Source organism: Anabrus simplex, chromosome 4 (genome assembly GCF_040414725.1).
Source record: "Anabrus simplex isolate iqAnaSimp1 chromosome 4, ASM4041472v1, whole genome shotgun sequence".
Lineage (NCBI taxonomy): Eukaryota > Metazoa > Arthropoda > Insecta > Orthoptera > Tettigoniidae > Anabrus > Anabrus simplex.
Genome location: NC_090268.1, coordinates 106,767,770 through 106,785,339, shown reverse-complemented (window position 1 = coordinate 106,785,339; position 17,570 = coordinate 106,767,770). Strand labels below are relative to the sequence as shown.

The window sequence follows — 17,570 nt, the reverse complement described above, 5'->3', positions numbered from 1 at the left end:
GACCAAAAAGAGAGATCCTATGCCTACTTTCAGCAAGACAGTTCTATGGCTCACGCTGCATCAGGGTTGTCAGATACCTACAATCAATATACAGGACAGATGTGCGATCGAGGAAATCAATGGGTTCGTATTCTACAAGTTATAAACTTCATTTCAAAATGACACATTTATTATCATGTTGACATCATAGTGCACTTTATTAATGCAAGCCTTAACATTTATACACAGACAGAAACTTACAGTACCGAACAAGTTGACCATGCGGTTTGGGTCACGTAGCTATGAGCTTGTATTTAGGAGACGATGAGTTCGAACCCCACTGTCGGCAGCCCTAAAGATTGTTTTCCGTGATATTTCCATTTTACACCAGGCAGATACTGGGGACTTAGCCTGTCTTAAGGCCATGGTCAATTCCAATCCTAGCCATTTCCTATCCCATCGTCACCGAAAGACCTGCCTCTGTTGGTGTAACGTAAAACAAACAGGAAAAAATATTAGTTTACTTAATTATCCATACCAGTTCTTTCAATTTCAATATATTTTCATTTCTCTGAAGTGCTGTTAATGGGCTACCTGGCCGAGGCGGTAAAGGCGTGCTCGGTTCGCCCGGAAGGACATGGGTTCGAATCCCCGTCAGGAAGTTGTAAAATTTAAGAAACGAGATTTCCACTTCCGGAGGTGTATATGGCCCTGAGGTTCACTCAGCCTACACCAAAAATGAGTACCACATTAATTCCTGGGGGCAAAGGCGGCCGGGCGTAGAGCTAACTACTCTACCCCATCATGTGCCGCTGTTAACAATGGTGGAAGCCTTTACCTTCCACTCCTCCAAGGGCCTTCATGCCTGTACGGAGGTGACTTTGTCTTTGTTTGTCTTGAAGTGATGTTAACATTTTTTCTTTTTTTCATTCTTGGCAATTTCATAAAAACCTCTGCATGACATTGAAGAAAAATTTACAGAAATGACCAGCTCAGACCTAATCAAGTCAACAGAACATAATATTTCTCACAGCTGACAATTTCACACGAACATTTGGTGGACTTGGACTACCTCAGGTAGGTGTTCGCTATTATGAGTCTTATTTGCCAGGATGGACAATCTGAGAACTGCAGACAATAAAATAAAGAACAATTTTTAAAATCTATGAATTCACACTAGATAAAGAAGCTGAAGAGTGAAGAAATCTATCCTCTTTGAAAGAAAGAAAAGCTCTAGGTACTTATCAGAAGTGGAAACACTGCCGTATTTCTCTCGAGGTTCAAAATACGGGACAATTGCCATCCCAGATAGGAACTGTCTGGGACGTGGGACATTTAACACAAATACAGTACTGTCCTGTAAAAGCTGGGACATCTGGCAACCCTGCACTGCATATAAATCTATGGCAGCAATTAGAAATTAGGAAAATAATTGCCTGCTTTTCATTTATTTTGAGATTTTTTTTTTTTTTTTGATAAGGAGGCTGTTTTTTAGTTCCTTTTTGCTCAATAGAAAAGTGGTTATCTCGATCAAGAGTGACTGGTAGGGTTCTTGATGAATACAGCCTATCTTTCCCATTAGTTCACTATGCACACCCTGCTTGAGTTTGCTGTGAACTCTTGTTTGATGTTCACTATATATACTTCAGTTCAGAGGAAACAAAAGTTGCTTATCATTATAAGAAATTGTACCATATACCTACAAAATACAGATCTACACAGACCTAGGTACAACCAGCTTACACTGTATATCTGGGACTTAGTCAAGCCCTCTCTTATAATGTACCTAATTTAGAAGCTGAGAATATTTTTTGCCTTTAAGAAAATCAACACAACATCTATAATGCAACACATCATGTTAAAATACAGCAAATTTTTCCTGGAAATAAAATAGCAAGAAATTCTTGTTTTATTCCATAATTTGCCAACTGAAAAACGGAGTGTGTACTCTGAGAGTGATGCATGTATTGCACAGAAATGCAGCCCAAATTCTGTCAATACTTGGTGTTATATGTGAGTACACATAATTATTTCTGTAAGTGAAAAAACCTCATTATAGAAGCCAACAGTCAAATTATAGAAGATATAGGTACTGCTCGTACCCTGACTCCTAAAACTTAACATCTTTTTACAATTAAAGGGCTTATTTCCAAAGTAATGCAACTCCACTTTTTTTTGGATCAAGCTGAACATGCAAAATGTATTCCCACAACAGTACTTTATCATGTGGAAATGTATTTATTTCCAAAGTGGAGTATATCATGGCTAAAATGGCATCCAAAAGTTGTATTTATTTCCAAAGTGATGCAAATCCTTGCTGTTTTTACTTACAAAGTACTGCAACTCTACATGACCAACAGCCACTAAGCGATTGTGGTGGGACTCTGGTCTTTCGTCTGTGGTTTTTCTGTGTACAAATACACCCTGCTGAAAAGAGGCAGGAAATGGTCAATTCTTTGTAGAACAAGGACCATTGAGCAATGTAATGAAAAAAGATAAAGCCAAGAATGTTAAAAGCCTCCTCAATAAACTGGGTGTATGCAAAGGACATCCTGCCATGCTTTCTTCTGCTTCAACTGCTAAATATTGAAAACCACAAAGAAACACATTACATCCTTCAACTCAAATTTAATAATGATTTTTAAAATTTTATTTTGTGAGTTAAACATGTGAAGTGTATGGACCAATTAGTCCTTCCAAACATTTTCCTTGTAAATTTGTGTGTTAAGAAATACTAAATATAACTTGAAACAATCATCTTTATGTTTGTTTCCAGTCATATGTTAGGTTTTGCTAAATTAATGTTTCATGCAATATATGCATTTTTATTTTCTATTCATATTACATGCATTTAGAAATTCTTTAACATTTTTGAAGTATTTTATTAAATATATTGTTAAACATTATATCTGAGAGTTTGAGCACCTACGAAGTAACCTAGCCTATCCTGTTCTGCATTATTTGCATTTCAAGCCCCTCTTTAGTTTCAAAGTGACAAAAATGCAAGACTCCCCCACCATTTCAGTGGTATGCTTTGCACTAGGATTTTAGCCACCATAACAAGCAGATTTTGTTCGAAGTGATGTGACTTAATACAAAAAATGAAGTCTTTATCTTATTAGGAAATCCATTTATGAAAAATGGCATTTCCTGAAAAATTATGTTTCTTGGAGATGCATCACTTTGGAAATAAGCCCTTCAATTTGCTTAACATTGCACCAACACAGATAGGTCCTATGGTGACAATGGAATAGGAAAGGCCTAGGAGTGGGAAAGAAACAACCATGCTTTAATTAAGGTAAATAAGGTGAAAATGGGAAACCACAGAAAACCATCTTTTTGACTGTTGTCAGTAGGATTAAAACCCATACATAGAGGCATGATTTTTTCGCATTAATTTTTGAACGATTTCGCGAGAAGGATACTAATTTTCGCGTTATTTTGCAAAATAGATATTGCCGTATCGCTTTAATTTCGCTTTAATGAAATTCTAAAATTAATCACTAAAGGTTTAATCACTATCACTGATCATTGATTGTTGAGGTTTTATTGATAGAATGTACATATCAGGTACATACTTTTGAAGCCATTTCCGGACTGCAGGGTCGTCTACCTTCTCCAGCGGGATGTTGGCTTTGAGTAGCATCGCTGTTGTTTCATGAATAAATTCTATTTTTTAACTCTTAGCTTTCTTTTGCATATCTAATGAGAGTTCTATTGTTGCCTGCCGTTTCACTGTTGGAGTGCTAAATTTATGTACTGAATGTTCCTTATTTTTAAAACAATGTTTTGAGACAGTATCTTTTTTCTCCCACTCGATACGAACATTACAAAATTTACACATTAAAATATTGCTTTCCGAAACGTATAAACCTTCACTCGCAAACTGTTTAGCTCTGCTGTGCACCGTAACACTTGTCGAGCGACCCATCTTCACTACTGTCTATGATCACTTTCTTAATTTTACCTGACCACAAAGCCGAAATACACCAATCAATTGTGCTGCTTGTAGACGTCATTAGAGATTCCAGGAGTGCACAATGCCGTCAGGAGACAGGCTGGGGTGGGATTACCAGCCATCACAAGAACAACATACCATACATTTCGTTTGGCAAGAAACCTGAAGCCAACCCCTTTTCTTTGATGCCATGTCTTAAAGAGATTTTCCAGAACATTAATGATAACATATTTCTTTCCTGTTGAGGAATCTTTTTTCGCTCTTCCTTTTCTTTTCATACATAATCTTGGAACAAAATGTCAAGTTCATTATGCACTACAGATTTCGCTGTAATATCGCGCTTATCGCGGAATAATTGAATTTCGCTTTAAAATGGCCTTTTCGCTTTAATTCACGAACATAATATCCATATTTTCTTAAGCAGAAACATATAATTCATAAAGATATCGCAAAATCGCTTCAAAATACTTTTTGTCGTGTTTATCGTTAATGCGAAAAAATCATGCCTCTACACTGTATCTCCTGACAGCTACATGTCCCAAACCATGTAGCAGTAACTGAAAATTGACTCTAAGGAAACAGACTTAGAAAGTCATGAGAGACAAGCAATTAAAATTGAACACAATTGCTGCCTGGGAATTAACAATTAAGAGGTATTTGCTGAAACTCTCTGCATGACAATGAGTTAACTTATGACACTAATTACATTTTTATTAGGCATCTAACGAGTAATAACCAGTGGCAGTGATGGGAATTACTTGCTATAAACAAAGTAATGTAATCTGTTCCCTCAGTTAAGCAGTATTGTCACGTATTCCAGAATACTAGTGAGCCCAAGTCCTATGGCATTACAGCCCTGATTGGCCTTGGTCTGCCAAGTGACCACAGCTCAGTCTGACAGCCAGCAGATTATGGGGTGGCACATGACCAATGCAACAAATCCTCTCAGCTTATATTCTTGACTTTCTAGACTGGGTCTACTTTCTCATTGTCAGATAGATCATCAATAATTGTTCTCTTGTTGGCTGAGTGCACCTCACACTAGGACTCCGTTCCTGGTAAAAATCCCAGGCTTGCTACAACTAGACCAGGACTGGTAAACTAAAGAATTGTTGTACCAATAGTACTGCAGTTGTCCATGGGTAGTTAACTGCTGTCAGAGATCAGTTATTTTCTTGTACTGATTCATAGAATTGTAACTCTTTATTCTGTAAATGCCTCCAGAGAAATCATACAAAGTCCGAAGCCTTGAAGCAGCCTGAGACACATTCTCAACAATGACGCAGACATTATGAGGCATCTGCATACCAAGCCGACCAATCAATGGACTGAACTAAGATTCCTTCAAGGAAGCATCAAGAAATAAAATAAATAAATTTATTCTCAGAACAGAAAGATCACATACAATGATTTAAAATTCTATGAAAAAGAAATTAAGAAAGTTCTCCAAAGCTTTGAAAAGGACTGCCAAATCTGTACGTAAAAGTCTGAAGTAATATTGCTAGACAGTGAGTGAGGAAAGAAAGGTAGGTAAAGACAGGGGTCTAATCCTAACTCCAGGTCAACTTTGGCCATGCTCAAAGAACACAGAACTGAACAATTTTTAATAAAACTGTATGCCTTTCTTGGAATAAAATGAAGTATGGGAAGAAATGCCTACTAGCACTGTGACATATTATCAGATCAGAAATTTGAAAAGATTGTGATAGATGTTGATTCCAAAAGCAGTGATCAAGTGATGAGGAAACCAGCAGTATGCGTGTGGCAGACAGGGTAGTCAGACATAGACAACCCGTAAGTTACCCAATATGGCAGATGAAAATTTTGACAGTGGATATTGTACTTCAGATACTGAATTTTTAAGGATTACTGTAGCATATGTCTACATGAAATATATTCAATTATAATATTGGTTGTTAACTCCCATAGGGCCCCCACGGTATCTTCTGCCTGTCATAAGAGGCGACCGAAAGGGGCCCCAGAGGCTCTCAACTTGGGAGCGTGGGTTGACGACCATGGGGCCCTGAGCTGCATCCTGGCATTGCTTCAACTTACTTGTGCCAGACTCCTCACTTTCATCTATCTTATCTGACCTCCCTTGGTCAACTCTTGTTCTTTTCCAATCTGATGGTATTAGATTGTGAGGCCTAGGGAATCTTTCATTTTCACACGCTTCATGGCCCTTGTCTTCTTTAGGCTGATACCTTCATTTTTCAAAGTGTCGGATCCGTTCTATTCTTTTCTGTCTGATTAGTATTATATAGAGGTGGTTGACTAATTGTACTTTCTCTTCAAGCAATATTCACCACCACCACCTATGGGGCACATTTCCAGATGGCATATGGCCTAGGAGGAAAGTGCACTGGTTCAGAAATCCAAGAAATTAACCCATGGACCTACAGGCAGCCCAACTCCTGGGGGTTTTATGATACTGGGCACCCTCTCTCCAGGAGTCATAAATATGGAGAGTCCATGCTTAAGGTAATAAGTGAAGACCTCAATGATAGCTACAGTTAAAAAGCTGGATTTTGATACAGTGTAGCTGACAGAAGAGGCATCCTAGTAATCAGGATTAAATAGGTAAAAGGTACCTGTTCTAGGTTTGAGTAGCGCCTGTTTCCCATTTTAGGAGTGTCTGCAGAAGACATCTGTCTGCAGCTTAGACATGGCTTATATCTCATCCTATTCATCCTATAGCAGGTTGGTTGCAGGAAGGGTATCTGTCTGAAAAATTATGATAAGTAAGATATTAATTAGAGTAATTCTAGAGATGCCAGTGTAAAGGGTAGGGTGTTCCCTGTAAGTGACACATTGGGGTCTTGCTTGTTCACTTTAAAAATGAGTGTAGGCTACTGTATTATGAACTAGTACGGTTAAAGCAGATAGCTCAAACAAGGGAGATATAAAAACAACAACATAAGGAAGAGGCTGAGAACTGGTGGTTCACTAAACATATGTATATTGATAGGAAAGAGCCAGAAAATTGTTGATATGATGGAAAGGATAAAACTGCCTATGTACAGCAAACAAAGTGGAAAGAAGTAAAGCAAGGAGATTGGAGAAGGTTTTAAGTTATTCTATTGTGATGCATATAGTCAAAAGTATATAGCTGGAATAATTCTAGACCGCAGATTGCAGGAATGAGTTAAAGAAGTAAAAGAAAAAAAAAAAAATCAGATCAGACTACTATGATAAAAATGGATAGGGCTGGCGAGATCCTGAAGGTGAAATGCAGTGTCGAAGAAAAGGAAGAAAGAAGGAAAAAAAGCTGTGAACTTGCTTTCCAAAAATAGTGGGTTCGAAGCCCACTGTCGGCAGCCCTGAAAATGGTTTTCATTGATTTGTACCTTAATTAAGTCCATGGCCACTTCCTTCCCACCCCTAGCCCTTTCCTATCCCATCGGTGCCACAAGCCGTATCTGTGTCGGTGCGACATAAAGCAATTTTTAAAAGAAAAAATTTATCCCAGAGTTCCATTTTCGACAGCCCTGAAGATGGTTTTCTGTGATTTCCCATTTCTACACCAGGCAAATGCTAGGGCTGTACCTTAAAGGAGAACACAACACAGAAACACATATTTCGTTATTCATTGCTAAATATGTATTATGGGAATGTAATAACAATGCCGTTAATTCGGTGCCTCTATGTCCAACCATTCTCAAGTTATGTGCGGAAGTAGTAACTGGTCATGACGTCACTGCGCTGTAGAGTCTACTTGGCAGCCTTGACTCGTACAGTCTTTTCCCGCACTCCATCTGCTACTGCCGTGTTCTTCTGTTGCCAGTGTTAGTGGGCTTATTTTTGTTTATAATGGATGTAAATATCATTCGTCCATATCAGTATGAGCCAGAATGAACGACGTTTGCTGATGTCCATTCAGGTAGCGATCTTGACATGGATATACTAAACACTACAGGCCGTGCTGGCACGCGAATTTGGTGTAAATGTAATGAGTGTACCATCATGGATACGGATGAAGAAAGTGTATGCTGTTGTGAATTAGACAATGTAAAAGCAGTGAAATCTGAGAAATTTATGTGTATAACAAGAGATCCCTCATTTACAAGGCTTATTTTAGAGCGTGAAGTATTGACAATGACAAGGCATAACATGAGCTTAAAAACAAATAACATGGCAAGGAAACGCTTACTGACAGCTTTAAATCCATCATATAGAACTTGGCGTTTTATTTGTTACAAACAGTTCACTTCGTGGGTAAATTCATGGACTGTGATTGGTAAAAAGAACAGAGTTGTCATACCATCATGTGTTGTCAATACTATAAGGAACACATTTCTGGAACCCGATGACACCTATGTGGGCTTCAAGCTGTAAATGAAAAGATTAAATTAAAACAGTAGAATTATGTAAGAGTTTCCTAAGCTTGTTTGTATGATAAATATAGATAATGTATTATTTTGACATGAAGTACGGTACCTCATTTATTGTTGCGAGTGAAATCGTGAGAAGTGCTTGATCAGGTCGTCATTGGAAGGTCGAGGTATTGGAGCGATGTTTTTAGGCTGTGACAGATCCATTGCTTGATGTTCAGGTGAGGCTCTACTATAGTTAGTTTGCAAGATATTTATTTTGTTCGTTATTGCCTTCTTCCATCCATCGCTTGACGCCTCATACTTCTGTTTTATCACCCAGGCTCTTGTTGATTTTGAGTACTGAGTTTTGATACCATCTTTCAATTTATTGATGTTCCAATTATAGTCCAATGCAGCAATCACTGACCTGAGCTTTAAGCCTCTGTATGAGAAATGAACTCTTTTAGGAGCGTATTTCAAACGAAGGTTGTGATAACTTTCTAGGCTTCCGGTGTGAACGTAGTATTTTATATGTTCCACATCTTTTAAAAAAGATTTGTCTAAAACTATTTTCTTCAAGGCTTCGTATGAACTTGAATTTCCTTTAATCTGCATTTTCTTTCTCTCTTCCTCCTCCGTTAATGTATCATGCTCACAGGATTTCCATTCACCGTTTTCTAACCACTTATCCTCATTTTTTACGTGGTGCAAAATTGACGTAAATTTATCGATTAACACAGAACTGTTTCCATTACATGTTTGTGCTGCCCACCATAAATGATTATTTATACTGGCCTTCCACGCTTGAACTTCTGGATGATTTTTATCGAGCACTTTCATCTTTTTCATTAGACTTTTTGGTATGTGCCAAACATCAAATTCATGTTCAATATCAGGATACTGCGTTCTCAGTAAATACCTTATTCCTTTGTGTCTATCGGAAAGGAAGAGTTTTGTATTACAATTTTCTTCCTGTACAATCATCCTCATCGCGATTTCACACGCAGCCCTTTCAAGATCACCTTTCACCATCACTCTCTGAACAAGTTCCAAATGAGCTATGTGGTCTGTATTTATATACATTAGTGAATACACTAAATATTTGGCTGAAAAGCCGGGAGAATCGTACTGGCCATCTCCGGCTAACCAAATGGGTTTGGCACTGCTTTTCAAACAATCAATAATGGTCCTTTCTTGATCCCAAGCACCCTCCACTATCCAACCAGTTACTCTATGAACAGTTCTATCATATACAGTTCGTGACATTATATGTAAGTTAATGGACTTGCAGAATGACTGAAAAGGTTCAAACAGAATGCCTGATAACAATAATGCTGATGATATTAGGATATTTGCTTCCAGTTTTTTTTTCCTTCCAAAGGTTGAGAACACCAACAGACTTTATTACCACAATTGCAAAGTGATTTTACGCACGACATAGTCCCTATAATGTAATGTGAAATGTTTTCACTTTACTTTTACAAATGTAACAAATTTCAAAGAGTGTGAGCAAACTTGTCCCCACTACAAAGAAATATGAACCTGTAATATGTACATCATCCTGAGTGTGTTCGTTATCAGTATCACTAATACAACTTTCACTGTCATTTTCATTTGGTTCATAGAAACTGTCATTCAACTGTTCTCCCATTACATCACTGTTCAAGGCTGTGCCGGAAGTTGCAACGTCAAAGTATTTTCTAGCTATTTCACTTCTTAACTCCCACTGTATTTCTACACTATATTCATGTCTGTCTGGTGAAATATTTTCACTCATATCATTCTGAATGTCATGTACATCATTATCGTTATCACTTTCGTTTAATACTGTGTCAACAAACTCCCTTCGTCTTTTAGCCTCATACCATTCCGTCCTGTTCTTTTTAGTTTCTGACGAATACTCCCACAGTATATTTTGTGAAGCGGCTTCCGTATGAATTAGCATTCTTGCCTGAGAAGTATCTCCATCTGTTGACGCCAGACATCTTATTGAAGGAACAGACCCTGGCTTCAATTTCGGACCTTGCAGATTTTCCTTAGGCACCCTTCATTTTCAAAAGTTGCGTTTCATCATAGTCTGTTTTTTTAAAATGCACTGAGCATACAATAGCTCCCTTACTGGGAGAAAAGTGTTTCCTCTGCAAAATTGTACCCAACTGCTAAACCTTCGAGGCGACTTACTTCGATATGGAAACCTATGGAAATGTATTTCTTTCTCTCTACACTTTCAGTTTCTACTCATTGTGTTGTTACAGCCATACACACTACAAGAAGGCATTTCGACAAACAGTCACCGCACTATTATAATAAACAACACTTCAAGTAAACAGAAGAGCGGCTGAGCGCGTACTGCAATAATAAACTGGATGGCTCACTCAGTGCTTACAGCGCAGTGACGTCACAGCTACTCGTGTTTCCTTAGTTCACCGGTCTGCAGAGCAGCGCACAGCAAAAGCAAATATATAGTTGAACACTGTCCGATACACTCTTTGAGGCAACTTGATTTTTGTGTTGTGTTCTCCTTTAATTAAGGCCATGGCCGCTTCATTTCCACTCCTTGTCCTTTCCTATCTTATCACCACTATAAGACTAATCGGTAACCTTGTATTGAAAAGGTGGACCCTTTTAAGTTTCTTATCTTCCATTCTCAGTTCAATACGGACAAAAATGAAATTTTTAGATTTAGACTAATCGGTATCGGTGCAATGTAAGGCAACTTGTAAAAAAATAGAACATCTCATTGGATGTTTACATTTGTATTTACCTTTTCTTCTTCTTCTTCTTCTTCTTCTTCTGTTTTCCCTCCAGGGTCGGTTTTTCCCTCGGACTCAGCGAGGGATCCCGCCTCTACTGCCTCAAGGACAGTGCCCTGGAATATCAGACTCTGGGTCGGGGGATACAACTGGGGAGGATGACCAGTATCTCGCCCAGGCAGCCTCACCTGCTATGCTGAACAGGGGCCTTGTAGGGGGATGGGAAGATTGGATGCGACAGGCAAGGAAGAGGGAAGGAAGCGGCCGTGGCCTTAAGTTAGATACCATCCTGGCATTTGCCTGGAGGAGAAGTGGGGAAACCACGGAAAACCACTTCCAGGATGGCTGAGATGGGAATCGAATCCACCTCTACACAGTTGACCTCCCTAGGCTGAGTGGACCCCGTTCCAGCCCTCGTACCACTTTTCAAATTTCATGGCAGAGCCGGGAATCGAACTCAGACCTCTGGGGGTGGCAGCTAATCACGCTAACCACTACACCACAGAGGCGGACCACCATTTTTCACTGATCATAATTACTTTTTAAAAACTTCCCCATGCCTCCCTCATCAGCCAAATAGTATTGCCTAATAGTCCTACTTTTACAACTTTCTTTTCTATGACATTTATTTTTAACCACAATTAAAAGACCTTTATGATCACTTTATATGATCTGTCACATCAGTTTTTCTACAGAAGTCAACTGGATTGGTTAAAAAGGTAAAGATTATGGGAAGATAGTATGTGATCAGTTATGGGAAAAGTGTAAAAGTAAAACTGCACTGAAAGACAGTTACTGAGAAATATTTTACTCGATTACAATTACAAATTACTTTTTCAACCAAGTAAGTAATAAAATTAAAATTACTTCACTTAATAGTTTTTTGAATGGCTATAATCACAAAGTGAGGCTAAACATCATAACCATGAAACTTTTAAAATGATTTTTTCCAAACAAAGTTTGTATTTCATGCTCATGTTCTCATTATCTTGAGTGCCAACTAATTAAACATATTTATTTAAATAGGGGAATGTAAATATAGTGGGTCTTTCTTATTCCTTACCCCGTTTAGAGGTACATACCTGTTTTTACACTCATAAACCATTGTTTTAAATCCATCTCAAAAGCTGTTTACATTTTTACTCACCGTTCCTCATGCCTTTCTTATCAACCCTTCGCCATTGTATGTTTCTTTTAGTCCCGTTATCGACCACGTGGAAACTCACAAAGTTGTTGTACATGATTATCTAAATCTCAATCAGTAATCACAATAAAATGGAAATAAATGAATGAGCGCGCATCATATCCTAGGCTCTATACCATCTATACTTTTAATGTGATGCCTTGCGAGTGCTGGGACTTTAAAGTTGCCAAACTCTCAGTACAATGTACAGCTGTCAAAAAAGAAAAAATGAAATGGCGTATGGCTTTTAGTGCCGGGAGTGTCCGAGGACAAGTTCGGCTCGCCAGGTGCAGGTCTTTTGAATTGACACCCGTAGGTGACCTGCGCATCATGATGAGGATGAAATGATGATGAAGATGACACATACACCCAGCCCCCATGCCAGCGAAATTAACCTATTAAGGTTAAAATTCCCGACCCTGCCGGGAATCGAACCCGGGACCCCTGTGACCAAAGGCCAGCACGCTAACCATTTAGCCATGGAGCCAGACTGTCAAAAAAGAAAAATTTGGCTACACTTAAACAGTGAATATATTATAAGTTCCAATTCGGATCTCTGTACTGTTACATGATGCATGTGCTTGTAGATTCTTTATTGAACTGACTTCCTTTTGCTATTTATTTTATGTTGCACGGACACAGGTCATACAGCAATGATGGAATACAACAGGGCACAGATTAAGAAGGAAGATACTATGGCCTTAATTATGGTACAGCTTCAGCTCTTTCTTGGTGTGAAAATGGGAAACTACAGAAAACCATCTTCAGGGCTGTCGACAGTGGAGGTCTGGGATTTTCTTTTTACAAGTGGCTTTATGTCGCACTGACACAGATAGGTCTTATGGCGGTGATGGGATAGGAAACGGGTAGGTGTGGAAAGGAAGTGGTCGTGGGCTTAATTAAGGTACAGCCCCAGCATTTGTCTGATGTGGAAATGGGAAGCCTTGGAAAAGCATCTTTAGGGCTGCTGACAGTGGGGTTCAAACCCACTATCTTCCGAGTACAAGCTAACAGCTACGTGACCCAAGCCAAGTAGGCCTAGTCAACTCACTCAGTTTACTAAACTGACATATACGATCCACAATGATATGCAATGATAGAAAATTGCACAAATTTGGTGTTCAAAACTTTCATATGTGATTCTGTGGTTTACATACAGGATGGCACACAATAAGTCACCCAATTTAATTTTGATCCTACAAGTATACTATTGGGGCAATAGCTTTCAAATTGTGGGCTCAACTTCATGCAGATCATGGAAATTACTCCAGATGTCGTTACGAGTTCATCGCTTCCGTTTTGAATCCGCCATTTCAGTTTGCCATGATGGCGGACAAAGGACGGTTGACTGTCACACAAAAGACGAAGATTGTGTTACTGTTCGCAGCGACGAACAGTGTTACATTGACACAGAGAAGGTTTCGTGCTCATTTCGGCACACTGTGGGCTCCCAGCCCACACACAATATGTAGATTACATCACAAATTTGCTGGTACTGGATCTCTTTTGGAATGTAAGCGGCCACATGCACATAGCGTACGTTCGCTGCAAAACACTGAAGCAGTTCAAGTGGCTTTGACTCATAGTCCAAGTAAATCAACAAGAAGAGCCAGTGCCAAGTTGGGAATTTCCCGCCGATCGGTACAAAGAATTATTCAATCCGAGCTTCACTTATATCCATACAAGATGACTGTGGCGTATAAGCTTACTGCGAGAGATAAGAAGCAGAGATTACAGTTTGCAAGGTGGGCAATTGAGCATGACTAAGAGGCAGTGCTACACAACACATGGTTTTCAGACGAAGCTTATTTTTACGTGAACGGTGTTGTGAACAAACAGAACGTTTGATTTTGGGCATGTGAACCTCCACGAATAATCCACATGGAAGACACCTACGGGGAGAAAGTGTGTGTATGGGTTGTGATGTCAAGCCATGGAGTCATTGGTCCGTTTTTCTTCGATCTTACAGTAACCGCAGAATGCTATTTAGACATGCTGTGAAACCAGTTCTTTCCTCAACTCATGGCCACAGGTCTTCCATTGCAGACACAATGGTTAATGCAGGATGGAGCACGCCCCCATACTGCCAACATTGTGCTTGATTTCCTACACAAAAGACTTGGCCTTAGGGTATTGTCAAACAGATTTCCAGAACATTATGAAGGAGGAGGAATGTGGCCGCCTCACAGCCCGGACATTAACCCATGTGACTTCCTTCTTTGGGGGTTCCTTAAAGAGAAGGTGTACCACAGAAAACCTGAACATGCACTGCAACTTAGGGCCATCATTGAGGAGTTATGCCGTGCCATTCCAGAAGATTTGTGTCAGAGAGTCATTACAAATGCACGTGTGTGACTTGAAGAAGTTGTAACACAAAACGGCAGTCAATGGAACATGTGATTCATTAGGTTGTATTTCCAAGCTGTATTCTTTACTTCTACATCAATAAATTACAAATCTTGTCAACAACAAATCAGGTGACTTATCATGCGCCACCTTGTATTTGCCACCAGAGGTGCCGTTCTTGTTCATATGCTTCATAGAACAAGTTTCGGATACGAGCACCCTGGGTGACAAGATAGATGTCTAGACATGTCCCATTATATCCTCTGTCATCCACTTCACTACGCCAGAGATGCAGTACTTCAAACTGTCCAGTTGTTGTAATAGGGATCATACACAACATCGATGACATAATCCACAAAAGTAACAGCAGGGTGTTAAATCACGGGTTCGTGAAAGGCAGAGCAGCATCATCATATCATGATTCCTGGACACTTGTTTTTAGTGACATTTGTATTATTTTTAATGTACTCCATCATTGTCACCCTACATTGGCCTGTTTTAGTGATCAATGTAAACTATTTAAACCAAATATTACATACAGTTGGATCTAAACAATAGACTTACAGAGTTCTTCAGTGTTTTCCCATTAAGTGCATACTTATTTTTTGGCCAAATTTACTGTAAATCTTTAAACATTGGATTTCTTGTTAACTTATCTTCAGTAGCTAAGGATGTCCTTTACATAGGAACAAAACATGTACTATAAGTGTAAATGATTTTATAAATATATTCTTTCCTGAATATTGATTGTATTGAAAAGGTGGACTCCTCTTCTATTTGACATCACGATTCCTGGTACAGCTGATCCAGTGTCCTGCTAGGATGGCATTCCCATGGCACAAACATCCAGTGGATTGGAACTATAACAGCCAATGTGATATGGAGGTCAAATGTGCTGGGCACTTGCTAAATTGTGTTTAAAAGTTACAACAGCTGTTACAACAGCCCCTGTTTATGCAAATTCAATCATACAAAATGCTCTCTCTTGCTGCAAGCAACTGCTGTAACAACAACAACAACAACAACAACAACAACAACAACAACAACAACGACAACAACAACAACAACAACGCTTCCAACATTAAGTATGCAAACTACACAGATAGTCACAAAACTTATGAACAACAAACTTATGGAGATTGTCTATCATTGCATACTATTGTGAATTGTGTACACCAGTTCAGTAATGAATACATTAGTTTTATTTTTGCACCATTCTTTTTGAATCACCTTATACTCTATTAGTATTATCATTATTATTGAAAAAAATTGAAATTACATTTTAACTACCTCTTTTATGTTATAAATATGTATAATATTTATTTCAGGTTACCAGTGCCTTGGCTGCTGTTTGGTCTCATCAATGGCAAGCCCGTGGAAGTAAACAGTCATGGGATGGTGTGCTCCATTGCCCTCCTTTTCATGATGCTAATCTTTGTCATACTTTCAATTGCCTGTTTCCGTTGGAAGATGAACAAAGGTCTTGGTTTCACCATGTTCTTGCTCTACTTTGTCTTCGTGGCTGTTTCACTCATGTTTGAATACAAGATTATGATGTGCCCTGTTTAGTGGTCGAAAGCGCACCAAGAGACGACCAAGTTATTTTTTTACTGTACAGTCAGAGTGCTTGTTTTGGGTGACAGAGTGCGGATGGGCTGGGGCAGGTCCCAAGGCCCTTGTTGTTAGCTGGTAACAGCTTGGGAATGTTATTCATCGTTACATGCTGTATAGACACACACATATTAAAATGTAATAATAAACCAGGGGTGATTTTTACAGCAGTTGACAGTTTGTTCTCTAGATTATTTGTAAAATAGTGAACATAGGAGCTGGGGAAACTTCATGTATAGAACAAGACATTTTCAAATTTCTAAGTTGTTAATATTTTACTAGGTGATATGTTACTACTTGAAGTACTTTAGTCTTAAAAATTTGGTGTTTTCAAATATTTTTATTTAAAAAAAAGAAGTACAAAACAACTGCATAAATAGAAAAAAATAACAAAATGCTCATGAATCTTCTAATTACTTGACAATTAAACAGTTGTTTTGTTTCCATAAATTTTATACAAGAAGTAAATATAATATATTAGAGCTTCTATTTTGTACATTAGCATAATATGTTGAAAAGGTTAGATTATGAGATGAAACAATATACATATTGTGGACAATATACACAATTGTCTATATTAAGGTTGTTAAGTTTTGTTTAGTGAGAAGAAAAGTAATATCACAGTCATACTGTTTTATAAAACTCAGTGATAAAAATAATTTGCAGTACCATGCTGAACATTGTGCAGTAGGCAAAGGGAATTGAAAGTAATTCCAATATATTGATTGCAGTAGATTGCATAATATTGTATTATTTCTTCATGTGATACCAAATATGGAGATTGTGATGTTAGGATCTCCTTAAAATATGTTACAGTGAACTCTAATACCTTCAAATTCAACAGCAAGTAATTGGTGATGCCATTATCAACACTGTATTAGTAGGTAAACTAATTGTGTGGTCAAGAGCAAGAAGACAATTCCATACTGTTAGGCCCTAAATTCCTGACATCTCTCACATAAATGGAAGGTACTATGTAACACATGGTATTTTGGAGCTACTGTAGATGGAGAATTAAATTACTTGGCGAATGAGAAGTATTGTTGCACACCTTTACAAATATATACAATTGTCTATATTAAGCTGTTAAATTTTATTTAGGAAGTAAATTGTTGCAGTGCAGCCATGTTGTTTTTATATACCCTTGTGATGATATAGTTTATAATGTTGAATACGAGTTACAGGTATGGGGCAAAGGGACCTCAATCCAGCAAGCTGGGCAATGTTGGCAGTATCATTTTATAAGTCGGTAGAAAGTTTCAAATCTATAGTCATGGACGAACTTTGAGGTCTATGTTTAAGTACTTTCTAATGGAGACTTTTATAATATCTAATCATTACATAGGTTGCAGTGAAGTGTATAGTTTTAACATTTTGTGGTAAGTGAAAAACAACTGGACCTTAAACTATGAACATTGTCGCATAAT

General features: G+C 38.3%; 1 protein-coding gene across 1 annotated transcript in view; it reads left to right on the top strand.

The window, feature by feature from the left end:
• Positions 1-17,314, top strand: part of LOC136872189 (sodium/potassium/calcium exchanger Nckx30C) — a 431,713-nt gene extending 414,399 nt beyond the window's left edge. Inside the window, exon 7 of the mRNA XM_067146025.2 lies at positions 15,861-17,314. Coding sequence (XP_067002126.2) covers positions 15,861-16,101 — 241 coding nt within the window. The 3' untranslated portion in view covers positions 16,102-17,314. The remainder of the gene's footprint in view (positions 1-15,860) is intronic.
• Positions 17,315-17,570: the final 256 nt, after the last annotated feature.